The 19687-nt window shown below is 41.9% G+C and overlaps 1 protein-coding gene across 3 annotated transcripts in view; it reads left to right on the plus strand.

The window, feature by feature from the left end:
• Positions 1–19687, plus strand: part of sestd1 (SEC14 and spectrin domains 1) — a 146320-nt gene that overhangs the window by 16230 nt on the left and 110403 nt on the right. For all 3 annotated transcript variants that reach the window (XM_063052066.1, XM_063052064.1, XM_063052065.1), the window contains exons 3-4: positions 4272–4363; positions 11628–11736. In XM_063052066.1, the coding sequence (XP_062908136.1) occupies positions 4309–4363; positions 11628–11736 (164 nt within the window). In that variant the 5' untranslated portion in view covers positions 4272–4308. The remainder of the gene's footprint in view (positions 1–4271; positions 4364–11627; positions 11737–19687) is intronic.

The raw sequence follows: 19687 nt of genomic DNA on the forward strand, positions 1-19687 counted from the left end.
AGCTTCCCCGCCGCTGGCAGGTGAAACGGGTGGGTGCCGGGCGGCCACGCCTCACGCAAATGATAGTAATAAATGCAGGAAAACAAGCAGGAATCGCCTGTCTGTGCTTACAAGAGCGTGCCAACACATGAACAGATCTAGCGCAAACAAAACAATGCGTAGCAGGTTAGTACAGTGGCCCAGAAAATTTGAAATTACAGTTGCGCGGAAAATTTAAAATTCAGTGCAGATTATCGAAGGAACCGGATTTCAGGTGGTTGGATCAGTGAAGGTCGACCTGTACTGAAAACATGAGTTGTAAAGAGTCCTTGAAAGTGAGTCTTAAGGTCATAGGATCAGTATAAAGTAGTGGTGAATGAAGTTGTCCGCGCTGCTTTAGGAGCCTGATAGTTGTTTGGTGATAACTGTTCCTGAACCCGATAGTGTGTGACCTATTAGGTGATCTGCACCTCCTGCCCGATGGTAGATGTGAGAAGAGGGCAAGGCCTGAACAGGTGAGGCCTTTGATGGATGCAGCTTTCCTGTGGCAGTGCTCCTTGTGAATGTACTCAATGATAGGATAATTTGGTCCATGGCATCTGCTCTATCATTCAGTAAGGTCATGGGTGATCTTTTACCTGAGCAGTTTAGTTGGACAATGCTTTTAACACATTTGAATTTGTATTTTGCTTGGTTTCTTAATTTCAAGTAAATGTGTAAATTTAATTTAATTGTGCACTTTGCCCAATATAATTCAGTATGTGACTGAATCAAGTAGCATACCTTGCCCGCAAGTGTAGCCATGCTTCTGGCACCAACGTACATTTGCTTACCCATATGTCTGGAATATGGGTGAAACTGGCACACCTGGAGGAAACCCATGCAGTCATGGGGAGATAGAGAGAGCGGTGGTAACTGGACATACAAACTCCTTACAGACAGCGGTGCTAACTGGTCCCCAAGTCGCTGGTGCTGTAAAACATTACACTAACTACATTATGCTACTGTGCTGCCCCCAGATATGTACATGGATTTGTATCCTATACACAAGTACATACATGCCCATGTACAATTATAAACTTAGTTGCAGCAGCATCATAGGCACAAAATCATATAAACAATATTCACTAGAAAAACACAAATTAAACATAAATTGTACACAATTTTTACAAAAAAGAATGGCATCAGAACAAAAAAAAAGTCCATTTTTGATGCAGATTGATCAGTCAAATTGGTCATAGCGTTGCTAGACTGTGGTAGTTAGCGTTATGCCAGTTAATTCAAGACCCAAGTGCTTGAAGGGAAATTGCTGTTCTTGAACCTGATTATGTGGAATTTAAGCTTCTTTTCTTCTTGCCTGATGGTAGCTCTGAGAAGATGGCACGCCCGGAGGGTGGGGAATCTTTTCAATGGGGAATTTGGGTAGGGGTTGGCTTCCTGAGGCAGCACCTCTTGTATATACTACTGATGGTGGGGGGGGGGGGAATTGAGCATCTGAGAGTAGGTTGTTGAGAATAAGAGCTGTTTGATAACATAATACCTTGCAATTATTTTGAGGTTGACGGTGAACTGATGGGGCTGTAATTGACTGCTCTGTTTTTCTCCTGTTTTGTGTCAAGAACAAGTGAGCTACTTTCCACACTGATTGAATCAGCATCAGATTTGGGCACTGCCATCATAAAGGATGTCACCTCCTCCTTGTGGAACCTACTCTTTGTTGATTGCTTGAGTAGATGTACTATGACTGTAAAGCTTTGATCAACTCTGTTGTCCAGTTGGTTAAGTGTATCTGTACAGTACTATGTTGAATCTCAAAATGTACAGGTTTGGGTAATGTGGCACATTTTCTTCATTAACAGTAATTGGTGAATTAAATGGATCTACAGTAGGTTCCGGTTAATTGAGTTATCGATTAATCGGGGCAGCTCTTATTTGGGGCAACTCTTAAAGAACAAAATTTAATCAAGAACATTGCTGGGATTCCCTGTGTTTATTTGGGACACTATGTCCCTTAATTGGGACAGGAGACTATTGCCCAACTTCTTTTAGCTAGCATCGGTTGCATGTACTTGTGAGGCAGTTAGGCACCACACTGTGCTTAAGAGCGAACAGTTTTTAAAAGTAGCATTAGGTGCTTGTGTTTGTGTTGGAAAAAGCAGTGATCTTTGTCATTGGTGACAAATGGTGAGAAATTAGCAGTAAGACTATTCAAAACAGTATTGCTCATTGTGGTTCCAAGCATTTAGGCTTGGAGATATCAGAACAGCTAGGAGTGAAAATGAAAATTTTATTACTTCAACAAATTAGGAACTATGAAGAATTTGAAGGTATTGACAATCACCTTGAATGTTACAATGAAAATGAAGATTTGAAGGATGCAATCATCATAGCATTGTATGAAGGAAGTCTATTACCTACACTATTATTTGCACTAGGTTTGTGGGCTAACTTTATTCATTTATAGTCGATCAAAAGAACACAACGGTGTACTATCAAGAACTATTAGGAGCTAATACACAGTTTTATAGTATGGTAGTAATATTTGTCGTGTTCTAATTTGTTTTGTATTTCATTTAAAGCTGAGTTATAATCTGGGTAACAGAATTTGTTACTCAGATGATAGTTTATCTTTTTTTTTTGTTATTACCTTTGTAGCTATTTATATAAAACTTGGACAAATTGGGGCAGCTGTTTAATTGGGCCAAAACGTACAGGTCCTGATCTGTCCCAATTAACCAGAAATTTCAGTAATTGGGGGTTTGCTTTGTTGTGCACAGGAATGGTATTAGCTATTTATTGAATTCAATATTATTTCATTCATGTATTTAAATTCCTAATTTTTTCACAGTTCCACAAATGCTGGTAACTTGTGCACTGTTTCACCGCTCACGTAGTTTACAGGAAATATGACACACATACATGTTAATCACTTGCATTTCAAGACCCCACTTAAGACCATATTAGACAACATTGTTTAGTAACTTTCATCCAAGTACATTTGATGAAACTAGAATGTCCTGAAACATGATTCTGATTGTCATTCTACATGTATGTGTCATATTGGCAAGTATTTTGTGTACAAAGTTGTTTGATTGTAAACCCGTGCAGTGTGAAGAAACTGATACTTAGAGCAACAGTTTGGAGTTGGTGGCTGGAGACAAGAATTTGATCGTTTATCCAAGTTTGGATTTTATGGAATAAGTTTGCATCAGGGAGGAGGAGAAGATGGCGGCGCGACGCAGCGCGTGTGGCCTCTCTGGTGATGAATATCTGTAATCTGTCAAGTAGGAGGCCATGCACAATTCTGATTTGATGGAGGCAGATGTGAGAGCATGGAGGAACATCTGGTGAAACTTCTGAAATGCCTGCTTCGCTGCTGCTGCTACTACTGTGTGATCCGAAGTCTCCGGAAGGGAAGGCCCCGAATCCTCGGCTTTGCCTGTTGCTTGGCGGCCGGGGTCGAAGTGGTCGGTGTCGGAGACTCGAAGTTTTCGGACGGACTCAAGAGTCAGATTATGGTCGGGTGCTTCCAGGATGCTGCATCAGCAACTTTGTGGCACTGGAAGATCATGGCAGGGAGAGTTTCTTCCTTCTACCGTCTGCGTGAGATGATGGGCTATTGAGACTTTGAGACTTTTTTTTACCGTGCCCATGGTCTGTTCTTATCAAATTATGGTACTACTTTGCACTGTTGTAACTATATGTTATAATTATGTGGTTTCTGTCAGTTTTAGTCTTGATCTGTCTTGTGTTTTTGTGATATCATACCGGAGGAACATTGTGTCATTTTTTAATGCATGCATTTCTAATTGACAATAAACGAGGGCTGAGCGTCCTCATAATCTAAAAAAAGTGGCAAAAACCTGTCATGGATACTCACTTGCAAAGGCAGAATTGTTATTGAATTCAATAGTTTTTGGCAAAGACATATTCAGGAATAAAAGTGTTAAAATGGTTACTTTACTGTGAGTTGTTCTGTGTGTGTGTGTCATATCAGTTGTTCCTGGTACTTCATTACTACATTTGTTGTGAGGTACAGTTATATGCCCAATGTACAACCAGTGAAATGGCATGGAGCCAGCAGGAGGAAGGGGATTTTATTTTGCTTGTGTATCCAAGGTGGATTTTATCAAAGCATGGTTCACTCAAAGGATTAGAGTTGATGCCTGGAAATGGGTAAAAGTAATGTTGCTGAATTAGTGATTGACTCACTACTATTCTTATTCCACATATTCTGAGGTAGAGCTAATTTGTTGAAATAATGCTGATTCAGTGTATATTTTTTCTTACAGAATTGTGGACACTTGTGACCAATCTCATCCTGAAACAATGGAAGCCACAAGTATGTTGCCTATTCTGAAGAAAAGGCTAGCCTTTCTTTCAGGTATAGTGTTTTGTGTTACTTGATGGTTGTACATGCTAAGTAATTCTCAGAAAGATTTGTGTTCCCACTTATATACATACTTGGTTTAATAAATGCTTTTTTTTATTAGTAGTATATTATTAAGGTTACATATTAAAGAAACTTCAAATATGCGTCATTGGGGTTTCATCAGCAATTTCAGTTCGTGGAATGTTCGCATTGGATATCAGAAAATGTATTGCTAATACTGTAGAATATTGTTTTTTTTAAAGATAATATAGTTGTGCATATATTTTGATCAGAGGCTTAATGTTGCTGTTAACTCATACAAAATTTGAAAGTAGTACTGCTTGATTTTTTACTTGGTTCGTGGGGCGTTGATAGAATGCAGAATTAAATCTGGAAAAATGTGAAGTGATACACTTTGGAAGACAGAGTACAGGTTTACAGCAGTGTGGAGGGATGGGAGGATCTTGGGGTCCATGTTCATAGATCCCTCCAAGTTGCCATGAAAGTTGATAGGGTGGTTATAAAAGTTTATGGTGTATTGGCCTTCATTAGTCAGAGAATTGAGTTCTAGAGATGTTGAAGCTGTATAACAATTTGGTTGGACCACTCTTGAATTATTGTATTCAGGTCTGGTTGCTTAATAGGAAGGATGTGGAAGCTTTCGAGAGGGTGCAGATGAGATTTACCAGGATAAAGCCTGGGTTAGAGAGCATGTCTTAATAAGGAAAGGTTGAGGGAGCTAGGGATTTTCTCTTTTGAGCAAAGGAGGATGAAAAGTGACTTGATGAAGTAAGACCGTAAGAGGCATAGATAGAGTGGACAGCCAGTATCTTTTTTCCAGGGTGAAAGTGGTTATTATGAAAGGACATTATTTTAAGGTGATTTGCAGAAAGTATAGAAGAAGTGTCTAAGGAAGATTTTTTTGCACAGAGTAGTAACTGCATAGGACATAATGCCAGGATTGGTGCTAGAGGCAGATACATATTCTTTGTTGTGGTGATGCCATTTTCCTACACTACTACGAAAGCACATTTGAATGAAACAGTCCTAGATGAGGAAGCACTTTACCTGCAAGTCTGTCAGTTTGTATACTGTATCCAGTGCTCCCTGTGTGGCCTTCTCTGTATCAGCGAGGCCCAATGTAGGTTGTGGGACCATTTTGTTGAACATCTATGTTCCATCTACAACAGGCAGGATTTCCCATTCGTCAACTATTTTAATTCCACTTGGACATTCCCATTCGAATATATCAGTCCGTGGCCATCTCTACTGCCACAATGTGGGCACTCTCAGGTTGGAAGAGCAATACTTCATATTTGGTCTGGGTAGCCTCCAGCCTAATGGCATGAACATCAATTTGCCTAACTTCTGTATTTTCCTATTCCCCATTCAGGCTTCCCTCTTACCCAGGGGTTCCCAACCTGGGGTCCACAGACCCCTTGATTAATGGTAAAGGTACATGACAAAAGGGAACTCCTGCTCTTATCCCTTCTCCCCACCTGCATATCACCTCCCCCTGGTGCCTGTTATTTCCTTTTTCCCATGGTCCACTATTCACTCCTATCAAATTTCTCCTCCTTCAGCCTATCTCTTCCCCCATCACCCACCAGATTCTCACATCATCTCTCTCTCCCACCCACCCACCTTTCCCCTTATCCGGCTTCACCTATCACCGTCTGGCTTGTACTATTTCCCTCCACCACATTCTTGTTCAATAGGTTCAATTTAATGTCTGAAAAATGTGTACAAACTACATCCTGAAATTCTTTATCTTTGCAAACATCCACAAAAACAGAGGAGTGCCCCAAAGAATGAATGCCAGTTAAAGCACCCCTAGCTCCCCCTTCCTACGCATAAGCAGCAGCCAAACGACGAGCCCCCCACTCCTCCACCAGCAAAAAAAGCATCTGCACCCACCAGCAAGCACTCAAGAATGCAGCAAAGCATCAGTAAAGACACAGACTTACAGTACCCCAAAGACTATTCGTTCACCAGGTAATTTGACATATCACAGGCTCTCTCTCTCCTTAATAAGGGAAAAAGAATTGCCCCCATTTCACAGAGAGAGGGGAGACATAACAAAACCACTCACCAATTTTATGGTATTAGAAGTCTGTTGTGTCACTTTTTCTGAGCTCTGCATCCAAAGATCTCGGGTCTCTGGGCACACAGCCAGTTTGGAGCTTACGATGTTCCATATCCTGTGACACACCAGTTTTCTGAGGCGGCACTGACCTCTAATCCACCTGCCTCCAGAGCCACGAAAATCCGGCATCCTAAAGGCACGCTAGGCTTCCAGGGCTGAGTCCTTGGCACATCGAAAAATGGCCGGTCGTGAGGCCCTGAGAGCGGGTCCCATTTCTGCAAAGAATTGAAGTCAGCGTGTAACTCCAGGTCAGGGTCTTCAAAAGAACACTGAAAAAGGAAAAAAGAGATATTAAAGATAGAAATAGAGCTGTTTCCAAAGATGCAAGCAGAGGAGTCACTGTTGGGCACCATCATCCCAAGCTCCCCCCTCAAAATTCAGGCTCCTTCCCACTTCCTTTCCAGTCCTGATGAAAGGTCTCAGCTCGAAACATCGACTCTGTTCCTTTGCATAGATGCTGTCTGACCTGCTGAGTGCCTCCAACATTTTGCATATGTTACAAATTCACGACAGATGCCGGTGATATTAAACCTGATTCTGAAAAGACAAGTTGTGACATTTCGGGTATATAAAGCTTTACCTGTAACTTTTCAGATAATAACTAATGTATATTGTCAAAATGATGCTTTAATTTCTAAAATTTTCAAGTTTACATTTAATAGTTAATTTCACAGTTTACAAGAAAGAAAATTGTGTGGAATATTAAGACAATTGGATGTACATTATTTTGTGCCTCCTTTTATACTGTACTTTTGTTTTGTCTAGGTCTAAGTATTGAAATTTCACCAGTAAATTTAAACCTTATAAACAAAAATGATCAAACGTGCCCCTTAGCTAATATTTTGTAACAAATTCAGTTAGCTTACCTTGCTTTTTACTGTAAGCATTCTCTTGATAAGCATTAAATAGCACAGTAACCTTGAATTTTTTTCCTTTTGAAGGACAAGTAAAACTTCCAAGTTGTGTAAATAATTTTTGAACTTGGAACAATATTTATAGATTCCATCGTGTTGATAATCATTTGATATAAAAAGTATTGTTGGCATCAAGTTTACCAAGAATATCTAATGGACTTCTGCACAAAACCAGATTCCCAAAGTGCAGTCTTTTTCACTTTCTGGATATCAAAGATAGATTTGAACATTTTCCACTAGGATTGCAAATAAAGTTGCATGTTTCATCCTGTTGATTAATTTATTGTAATGCTTTTATTATCTTAATTTTGACAATAAAAAATTGTTCTTATCTTATCTAAAAAAGAAACCTGCATCTCTAAGCCTCCTGATGTTACTGAAGCCATAAAGCTGAGAACTTTGTCTCTGTGTGGAATTTCTAAATTGTTAGATTGGTTTATTATTGTCACATGCACTGAAGTACAGTAAAAAAAATTATCTTGCATACCACTCAGATCAATTCAGTCCAAACAACAGTGCGTTTAGGGTAATACAAGGTGGAACAACAGAGTGCTGAATAAGGTGTTACAGAAAACGCACTGCAGTTTGACAATAAGTTACAAGGTGTTAATGAGGTAGATTGAGGTCAAGAGTCCATTTTATTGTACAAGTGAACCAATGAATAAGACCATATGATATAGAAGCAGAATTAGGCCATTTGACCTATTGAGTCTGTTATTTCATCATGGCTGATCCATTTTCCCTCTCAACCCCAACTTCCTGCCTAGCCCTCCTTGCCCTGGCTGGTCAAGAATCTATCACGCTCTGCCTTAAATATACATAAAGATTTGGCCTCCACAGCTACCTATGGCAATAAATACCACAAATTCACCACTCTCTGGCTAAAGAAATTCCTCCTCATCTCTGTTCTAAAAGGATGCCCCTCTATTCTGAGGCTGTGTCCTCTGTTCCTTTGACTCTGTCACCACAGGAAACATCCACTCTTTCGAGGCATTTGACCATTCAATATGTTTCAGTTGGGTCACTCATTCTTCTGAATTTCAGTGAATACAGGCCCAGAGCTATCAGACACTCTTTGTATGATAAGCCGTTCAATCCTGGAATTAATTTTGTGAACCTCCTTTGAACCCTCTCTAGTGTCAGCATGTCCTTTCTAAGATAAGGGGCCCAAAACTCCACCCAATACTCCAAGTGAGGCCTCTCCAGTGCTTTATAGAGCCTCATATAAAGAATAGCCTCTTAACAGAGGGATAAAAGCTGTTCTTGAGCCTGACCATAGGTGTTTTCAAGCATTAGTATTTTCTGGTCAACGGCAGGAGGGAGAAGAGAGAATATCTGGAGTGGACGGGTTTTTAATAATGCTGGCTGCTTTACTGAGGCAGGAAGAAGTGTAGACTCTTCATGGTGGGGAGGCTAGTTTCAGAACTGAACTGAACTGTGTCCATGATTATGCAGCTTGAATTCATGTCGAGTAGTTGCCATAATGAGCTGGATGCACCTGGATTGGATGCTTTCTATGGTGCGCCAGTTAAAAATTGGTGAGTGTCGGGGACATGTTCCTGAGGGAGTCGAGACACTAGTGAGCTTTCTTGGTCATGGTATCTATGTGATGATTGGATCAGGACAAGCTACTTGTGATGTTCACTCTTCAGAACTTGAAGCTTCCAACCCTCTCAACGGCAACCCCGTTGATGTAAACAGGAGCATGTGAACTACGACCCAATCCCGACTTCATGAAGTCAATGACCAACTCTTTTGTTTTGATGATATTAATGGGAAGATGATCATGATACCATGCCACTACGTTCTCCTTCCTGTACTGTGATTCATTATTTGAGAAATGGACCGCTGTGGTGGTATCATTGACAAACTTGCAGATGGAGTTGGAGCTAAATCTGTGTCTACAGTTGTGAGTGTACAAGGAGGACTCAGCCTTGTGGGGCATTGGTGTTGAGGATAATTACGGTGGAGGTGTTGCTGCTTCTCCTTGCTGATTTGCAGTTTGTTGGTCAGGAAGTCGAGGATTCAGTTGGAAAAGGAACTACTGAGTCCCAGTTTGAGGAGTTTGGAGATGGGTTTGCTTGGAATTGTATTGAAGGTGGAGCTGTAGGCAATAAACAATGGTCCCATCATAGATGTGTTTACTGTCAAGATGCACCAGAGATGAGTGTAGGGCTAGAGCGATAGGTCTGTGGCAGATGTTGTTTTTGGTGGTAGATGAATTGCAGTGGGTGGAAGTTGTCCTGGAGGCTGGAGTCAGTGCATGCCACGGCCATTGAAGCACCTTACAATAGTAGATGTCAAAACAGTTGGTTAGTAGTTATTAAGACTACATGGATATAGGGATAATAGTGGTGGGAACCTCAGACTGAAGCAGGGAGAGAATAAAAATTTCTGCAAATGCCCCGCCTGCTTATCTGCACAGGATTTAAGGACACAGCCAGGTGCCATCTAAGCCAGATTCTTTCCTATTGATCTATGGCAGAAAATTGTTTAGCAAGATGGGAACAGTTCCCATCTTTCTTAATTTAAGTCCTTAATTTACTGAAATGCAGGACAGATCACACATTGTGCTGTGACACCGATTTATTTTCTGCTTTCAGATTGTTGCTGTGCAATTATAATTTTATTAGATCTTGGAAATGAAACCTCCTGGGGAATAATTCAACAAGTTCATTTACATTTACTGAATAGCAAAGCCACTCTTGCACATTCTTTTTTAGGTAAACATCACTGAATCTACAACCACTCCCACTTTTTCATGTTATTGTTACCTCTGATCTCTGGTGATAAGGATCTTTTTCTAAGAATAGTCTCTATTCTTTCACAGACTTTGCAGTGAATATCGTTAACTTCATCTAAAACTCATCACTTTTTCTTGCATTCTATTGAAACAGAAGCTGTGTAAAATCAAAATTGGTATGTTTTAAATTGGATTGTAATGAAAAAGAAGTCTAAATGATAAAGATTTAAAGAATAATTTTATTTGTACATCGAAATGTTCAGTGAAATGCATCATTTATGTCAGTGACCAACACAGTCAGAGGATGTGCTGGGGCACTCCGCAAGTGTCTGCATGCATCCAGCTGCAATATAGCATGCTCACAACTTACTAACCCTAATCTGTACATTTTTTGGAATGTGGAAGGAAACCAGAGCATCCAAAAGAAGCCTGTGCAGTCACGAGGAAAGTGCAAACTCCTTATGGACAGTGGCAGCAATTGACCCCGTATTACTGCCACCGTAAAGAAATGTGCTGACCAGTGCACTGCCGTTCCACCCATCTTGAACCACCTAATGTTGAAGAAATGAGTTTGTGAAGGAGGTGCACCTGGATGACATGCTTGAGTGGAGCATCAGCTCGGAGGCCAGAGTCGCCTCTACTTTCTGAAGAGACTGCAGTCCTTTGGAGTATGCAGACCTCTCTTTCGCGTGTCCTACCAGTCTGTTGTTGCCAGCACAATATTCTATGCAGTGGTGTGTTAGGGCAATGGCATCAACATGGGTGATGCCAACAGGTTCAATAAACTGATTAGAAAGGCTGACTTTGTTATAGGAGTCAGACTGGATACACTGGAGGCTGTGGGAGAGCAAAGGACCCTTTGGAGAATCCTGGCAATTTTGGACAATGTTTCTCACCCTCTGCATGCCACCTTGACTGAAAAGAGGAGCACTTTTACTAATAGACTAAGACAATTGTGCTGCTCCAAAGAATGCCATATGAGGTCATTCTCATCCTCGGCCATTAGGCTCTGTAATGAGTCAACCTATAGCTGGGGAACTGATGACCCGTTCCTGTTAGACTGCTTGTGGTAACTTTTTTTTTATTCTTTCTATTTCTCTTCTAATATTTGTATCTGTGCACTTGTAATGCTACTGTGACACTGTAATTTCCTTTGGGATCAATAAAGTATCTAACTCTTGAAAAATCAACATGATGTAGACTTCACTGTTACAAATGCATTGAACACATAAAGATCATGGTTATAAATTCATCTTAGTAAGATTACGGAGGTGACCAAGCATGGGCATGATGGGTGGGGGAAGAAAATCAAACGTCTGTGGATGCTGAAGGTCTAAGATAGAAACAAAGATTGTTGGGTTAGGCCACATCTGTGGGAAGAGAACCAGTTGAGGTTTTTGATGTGATTAGATTCTAATGAGATTTTGTATTGATTAACTTTAGACAAATGCTAACAAAACTTGTATTTTTCAGGAGGCAAGGATAGAAGGAGTGGACTTATCCTAACAATTCCACTCTGTTCAGAGCAAACAAACATGGAGGAGTTAAGTGTAACTCTGGATTACTTGCTCAGCATTCCAAGGTGACTTTATTCATGCATTTTGTCCTATACTTTAAAGATATAATTATCTTTATTAACCAGATGGCCACAACATTAACATTGTTTTGACAAATCCTTTTATGGTCACTATATCAAGATCGTTTAAGTGTCAGAAGTATTGTAAAAGTGTACTCTCAACCATCTTTTTAAGTACATCTTTCTTTAATTGACATAAATCTCTTTCAGTAAATTGTTAATTATAAGAAGAAAGATTTAAAGTTGACTTGTGGGAACAGTCTCCCAGCGTCTTTGGTTTTCATCCAGTGATTATGTTTGGTAATGTTTTTATCTCTCACCCAGTTTTTATGTTCCTGTATTTTTGAAATATTAAACTAACCTTTGACGGTCCATTTCCAAAATCCTCATGAAATAAAATTACTGTCAGATTTTGAGTAACTCACACAACATGCTGGAGGAACTCAGTAGGTCAAACAGCATCTGTGGAGATGAATAAATGGTGGAAAAGGAATCAACAGAGGACAGGTGAGGAGGAGGGGAGCCAGAGGCAGGTGGTGAGCAGATAGGAAGAAAAGAAGGGATGAGAAGGTAACCATAAAATGGAATGGAAAAAGAGAGGAGGCAGGACAAGAAATTTCATGAAGGTAGAGAAATTGATGTTCGTGCCATCAGGTTGGAGGCTACCCAGACAGAATATGAGGTGTTGCAGCTCCAACCTGTTTATCTTCATCATGACAGTAAAGGAGGTAGGCCATGGACAGATATGCCATTATGGGACTGGGAGGTCAAATTGAAATGGGTAGGCGCTGAGAGATGCAGCTTTTTATGGTGGACAGAGCAAAGATGTTTGACTGATTGGTACCCCGATATGCTTTGGGTCTACTGATATAACCATATAACAATTACAGCATGAAAACAGGCCATCTCGGCCCTTCTTGTCCGTGCCGAACTCTTACTCTCACCCCTCTTAGTCCCACCGACCTGCACTCAGCCCATAACCCTCCATTCTTTTCCTGTCCATATAGCTATCCAATTTAACTTTAAATGACAACATTGAACCTGCCTCAACCACTTCTGCTGGAAGCTCGTTCCACACAGCTACCACTCTCTGAGTAAAGAAGTTCCCCCTCATGTTACCCCTACACTTTTGCCCTTTAACTCTCAACTCACGTCCTCTTGTTTGAATCTCCCCCACTCTCAATGGAAGAAGTCTATCCACGTCAACTCTATCTATCCCCCTCATAATTTTAAATACCTTGATCAAGTCCCCCCTCAATGTTCTATGCTCCAAAAAATAAAGACCTAACTTGTTCAACCTTTCTCTGTAACTTAGGAGGTGAAACCCAGGTAACATTCTATTAAATCTTCTCTGTACTCTCTCTATTTTGTTGACACCTTTCCTATAATTTGGTGACCAGAACTGTACACAGTACTCCAAATTTGGCCTTACCGATGCCTTGTACAATTTCAACATTACATCCCAACTCCTATACTCAGTGCTCTGATTAAAGGCCAGCATACCAAAAGCTTTCTTCACCACCCTATCCACATGAGATTCCACCTTCAGGGATCTATGCATCATTATTCCTAGATCCCTCTGTTCTACTGCATTCTTCAATGCCCTACCATTTACCATGTTTGTCCTATTTTGATTAGTCCTACCAAAATGTAGCACCTCACATTTATCAGCATTAAACTCCATCTGCCATCTTTTAGCCCACTCTTCTAAGTGGTCTAAATCTCTCTGCAAGCTTTGAAAACCTACTTCATTATCCACAACTCCACCTATCTTAGTATCACCTGCATACTTACTAATCCAATTTACCACCCCCATCATCCAAATGATATAGAAGCTACTGCACCGGTAGCACGGGATACAATAGATGATCCCAACAGGATCATAGGTGAAGTGTTGCCTCATCTGGAAGGACTGTTTTGGGCCCTGTGTGGTGGTGAGTGAGGAGGTATAGGAGGTGTAGTATTTGTTATGCTTGCAGGGATAAGTGCCGGGAGGCAGGTCAGTGGGGAGGGATGAGTTGACAAGAGAGATGAGGGATTCTGACAAAAAGCAGAGGTGGCTAAGGGAAGAAAAGATCCCATTGCAGATGGCGGAAGTTACGGAGCCTTGTGAGGTGGTAGGTAAGGATAAGGAGTCCCTATTCCTGTTATGCTGGGAGAATGGAGTGAGGGTGGATGTGCGTGAAATGGAGGCAATACAGGTGAGGGCAACATTGATGGTGGTGGAAGAGAAATCTTGTTCGTTGAAAAATGGAAACATCTCAGATGTTCTGGAATGGAAAACCTCATCCCAAGAACAGATGTGGTGGAGGCAGAGGAACTGAGCAAATCTACGGGACTCCCTTCCTTGTCCATGTCCGTCCTCGCCATTCTCACTCCTGGTACAACAACTTATGATTCGTATGGAGAGTAAAGCTTCCACTAACTGAGACAAATTGCTTTGGCTGATGAAGAATCTTCTTAGAATTTGTAGTTTTGTATTTCAGGTGTAGATACTGCTTTGGAAATTTCCATTTGTATTTATAGCATGTTCTAATTTTTAAGATTTATTACATTTTTGAAAGTGCTGATTCTATGAGCCAGTTCATCTCTTCCGATCTTGCGATTATACCATTTTATGATTAGTACTGGGGAGGGGGGTAATAGTGTAAACCATGCTGTTTTGACTAACTTGTACAAAACCTGCACCATCATATTTGTGTCAAAAATTAGGACTAAAGATGCATCAAGGATCTGAAACTATAAGTGCATTCTGCGAGGGTTATAAAGCCACGATGGATTTTGATGGCATTGAAGCTGTTTTTTGAGGCTAATATTGTAGGTTTAGGGTTAATGAGTGGTAGTTTCACAATACACTATCTGCATTTACCACACACATCCATAAATACACTAAAAGTTAGTTTGAGACATTGAATGCTTACCTCAGTGCCAGACATGGTGACAGATTCCAGATGTATTCCAAAGCTTGTAGTATGGCTTTGCCATCTCTATGAAGCTTGTGTCAGCAACTGTGTGTGTGTGTCCAAGAGTAGGTAGATGCATGTTTCTGGCCTGTACATGAACTGCACGAGTTGCCGGACATTTCTGATGAGCAAACTTTGCTTTGAAGATCTGCAATGGTTAAGTGTGAGGTGAGGACAAATATGACCATTAAATGTAGGTTGCAGGTTACACTCAGCAAAACTTTGATTAATTTATCCGTGTACCATCTGATGCTGTTATGCTCTTACATAGCAATTATTGTCATTTTTTTGTCATGTCGAAGTATTTAGTGTTTTCTGTACCTGTAAAATCACCAAGTTTAATTGCTTAAAATGGATAGAGAAATACAGTCCTTTATTTGCAGCAACTTGTAACTCTCCAGGGATAACAGTGAGAAGAGCTGCCTCATTTTATTCTTTTTGGGATGGTGGAGATCGTAGACATTCAGCAAGGAAACAGGCCTTTGTCCCAATTAGTTCATACCAATTATCAAGGAAAATTTGCACTAATCTTCTATCCCATAGATAAAATGATCCTGAAAGCTTTTATGATATAATAAGCTAGCAAACCAAGTTAATAAATTTGTTACAATTAATTGTGTAAGAAACTAGGAGAAATTTGAAATATACATCGGCTAGTGAAGAGTTTCTATCAACATAAGAATAACTGTGCACTCAATGCATGTTTTAATCACATTTTTAATATTTCTTTGAAGGGAAACCCAGACATTTCATTGTAGCAACATACATCAAAGTTGCTGGTGAACGCAGCAGGCCAAGCAGCATCTGTAGGAAGAGGTGCAGTCGATGTTTCAGGCCAAGACCCTTCGTCAAGACAAAGGGTCTCGGCCTGAAACGTCGACTGCACCTCTTCCTACAGATGCTGCGTTCACCAGCAACTTTGATGTATGTTGCTTGAATTTCCAGCATCTGCAGAATTCCTGTTGTTTGCATTTCATTGTAGATTGTGATGTGCTCTGAAGAACATTGACTTCATCATTACTAAATGGTTAAAGCCTGTGTTAAGAATAAAGAATATTTTGCTTTTAGAGGCACAGAATTCTAAATTAGCATAATGTGTATATATTAATACACATGTATTAATGCATATACATTCCAAAACAAAACTCTTTATCCAATTAACTGTGAACAGAAAAAATACATTGGATGTACAAATGTATTCATTCTAATTTAAGACCATAAGACATAGCAGTATAATTAGGCCATCTGGCCCATCAAGTCTGCTCCGCTATTTCATCATGGCTGATCCATTTTTCCTCTCAGCTCCAGTCACCTGTGCCTTCTCCCCATATCCCTTCATGCCCTGACCAATTAAGAATCTATTAACCTCGGCCTTAAATATGCATAAAGACTTGAACTCCACAGCTGCCTGTGGCAAAGAATTCCACAGATTCCCCACTCTCTGGCAAAAGACATTCCTCATCTCCGTTTTAAAAGGATGCCCCTCTATTCTGAGGCTGTGTCCTCTGGTCTTAGGCTCTTTCTCTCCTCTCCCCCCCCCCCCCCCGCCATAGGAAACATCCTTGCCACATCCACTCTATCAAGGCCTTTCACCATTTGATAGGTTTCAAGTAGGTTACCCCTCATTCTTCTAAATACCAGTGAACACAGGCCCAGAGCCATCAAACACACTTCATATGACATGCTGTTCAAGCCTGGAATCATTTTCGTGAACCTCCTTTGAACCCTCTCCAATTTAAGCACATCCTTTCTAAGATAAGGGGCCCAAACCAGCTCACAATACTTCAAGTGAGGCCTCACCAGTGCTTTATAAAGTCTCAACATTACACCCTTGCTTTTATATTCTAGTCCTCTTGAAATGAATGCTAACATTGCATTTGTCTTCCTCCCCCCAGATTCAATCTGCAAATTAACCTTTGGGGAATCCTGCACAAGGACTCCCGAATCCCTTTGCACCTCAGTTTTTGTATTTACCCTCCATTTAGAACATTGTCCCTTTCATTTCTTCTACCAACGTGCATGACCATACATTTTGCTACACTGTATTCCATCTACCATTTCTTTGCCCATTGTCCAGATCTGTCTAATTCCTTCCGTAGCGCCTCTACTTCCTCAAAACTACCTGCGCTTCCACCTGTTGTCTGCAAACTTTGCAACAAATCCGTCAATTCAATCATCCAAATCATTAACATATAACATAAAAAAGGTATCAAATCATGCAAGTGAAAGATTTCTGTTCCTAAAGATTGCATTATCATCATTCATGGTGCGATTTACCTAGACTCCAGATTCAGGCTGTATTTTTCATGTGGAACCAGGTGTAAGAAATTCTGAAATGCCAGAGGAAGAGAAGAAGTGTGATCAAAACGTGGGTTCTTTTAAGAGTTCCCATTTTTTCCCATATCAATCATAAATGACAATTATTTGTGCTCATCTGCTCTGCAGCTGCTATTGATTATCCTACAGTAAATTCCAAAACAATATTTCTGCTTTGACCCATAAATAACATAACCAAGCACCTTACATCAAAGTTGCTGGTGAACGCAGCAGGCCAGGCAGCATCTATAGGAAGAAGCGCAGTCGACGTTTCAGGCCGAGACCCTTCGTCAGGACTAACTGAAGGAAGAGTGAGTAAGGGATTTGAAAGCTGGAGGGGGAGGGGGAGATGCAAAATGATAGGAGAAGACAGGAGGGGGAGGGATGGAGCCGAGAGCTGGACAGGTGATAGGCAGAAGGGGATACGAGAGGATCATGGGACAGGAGGTCCGGGAAGAAAGATGGGGGGGGGGGTGACCCAGAGGATGGGCAAGAGGTATATTCAGAGGGACAGAGGGAGAAAAAGGAGAGTGAGAGAAAGAATGTGTGCATTAAAAAGAGTAACAGATGGGGTACGAGGGGGAGGTGGGGCCTAGCGGAAGTTAGAGAAGTCAATGTTCATGCCATCAGGTTGGAGGCTACCCATACGGAATATAAGGTGTTGTTCCTCCAACCTGAGTGTGGCTTCATCTTTACAGTAGAGGAGGCCGTGGATAGACATGTCAGAATGGGAATGGGATGTGGAATTAAAATGTGTGGCCACTGGGAGATCCTGCTTTCTCTGGCGGACAGAGCGTAGATGTTCAGCAAAGCGGTCTCCCAGTCTGCGTCGGGTCTCACCAATATATAAAAGGCCACATCGGGAGCACCGGACGCAGTATATCACCCCAGTCGACTCACAGGTGAAGTGATGCCTCACCTGGAAGGACTGTTTGGGGCCCTGAATGGTGGTAAAGGAGGAAGTGTAAGGGCATGTGTAGCACTTGTTCCGCTTACACGGATAAGTGCCAGGAGGGAGATCAGTGGGGAGGGATGGGGGGGACGAATGGACAAGGGAGTTGTGTAGGGAGCGATCCCTGTGGAATGCAGAGAGAGGGGGGGAGGGAAAGATATGCTTAGTGGTGGGATCCCGTTGGAGGTGGCGGAAGTTACGGAGAATAATATGTTGGACCCGGAGGCTGGTGGGGTGGTAGGTGAGGACCAGGGGAACCCTATTCCTAGTGGGGTGGTGGGAGGATGGAGTGAGAGCAGATGTACGTGAAATGGGGGAGATGCGTTTAAGAGCAGAGTTGATAGTGGAGGAAGAGAAGCCCCTTTCTTTAAAAAATGAAGACATCTCCCTCGTCCTAGAATGAAAAGCCTCATCCTGAGAGCAGATGCGGCGGAGACGGAGGAATTGCGAGAAGGGGATGGCGTTTTTGCAAGAGACAGGGTGAGAAGAGGAATAGTCCAGATAGTTGTGAGAGTCAGTAGGCTTATAGTAGACATCAGTGGATAAGCTGTCTCCAGAGACAGAGACAGAAAGATCTAGAAAGGGGAAGGAGGTGTCAGAAATGGACCAGGTAAACTTGAGGGCAGGGTGAAAGTTGGAGGCAAAGTTAATAAAGTCAACGAGTTCTGCATGCGTGCAGGAAGCAGCGCCAATGCAGTCGTCGATGTAGCGAAGGAAAAGTGGGGGACAGATACCAGAATAGGCACGGAACATAGATTGTTACACAAACCCAACAAAAAGGCAGGCATAGCTAGGACCCATACGGGTGCCCATAGCTACACCTTTAGTTTGGAGGAAATGGGAGGAGCAAAAGGAGAAATTATTAAGAGTAAGGACTAATTCTGCTAGACGGAGCAGAGTGGTGGTAGAGGGGAACTGATTAGGTCTGGAATCCAAAAAGAAGCGTAGAGCTTTGAGACCTTCCTGATGGGGGATGGAAGTATATAGGGACTGGACATCCAAGGTGAAAATAAAGCGGTGGGGGCCAGGGAACTTAAAATCATCGAAAAGTTTAAGAGCGTGAGAAGTGTCACGAACATAGGTCGGAAGGGATTGAACAAGGGGTGATAAAACAGTGTCGAGGTATGCAGAAACGAGTTCGGTGGGGCAGGAGCAAGCTGAGACAATAGGTCGGCCAGGACAGGCAGGTTTGTGGATCTTGGGTAGGAGGTAGAAACGGGAAGTGCGGGGTGTGGGAACTATAAGGTTGGTAGCAGTGGATGGGAGATCCCCTGAGCGGATAAAGTCGTTGATAGTGTGGGAGACAATGGCCTGGTGCTCCTTAGTGGGGTCACGATCGAGGGGTAAATAAGAGGAGGTATCCGCGAGTTGTCGCTGTGCCTCGGCAAGGTAGAGGTCAGTACGCCAGACTACAACAGCACCCCCCTTATCAGCGGGTTTAATAATAATGTTAGGATTAGTGCGGAGGGAGTGGAGAGCAGAGCGTTCCGAAGGAGTGAGGTTGGAATGGGGACAAGGTGCGGTGAAGTCGAGACGGTTGATGTCCCGTCGGCAGTTGGCAATAAAGAGATCCAGAGCAGGCAGAAGACCAGAGCGGGGTGTCCATGAAGAAGAGGAGGGATGAAGATGGGAGAAGGGGTCATCGGTGGGGGTGGAAGAGTCCTTGCCGAAGAAGTAGGCTCGGAGACGGAGACGGCGGAAGAAAAGTTCCGCATCATGGCGAACA

This window comes from Mobula hypostoma, chromosome 6 (genome assembly GCF_963921235.1).
Source record: "Mobula hypostoma chromosome 6, sMobHyp1.1, whole genome shotgun sequence".
Taxonomy (NCBI): domain Eukaryota; kingdom Metazoa; phylum Chordata; class Chondrichthyes; order Myliobatiformes; family Myliobatidae; genus Mobula; species Mobula hypostoma.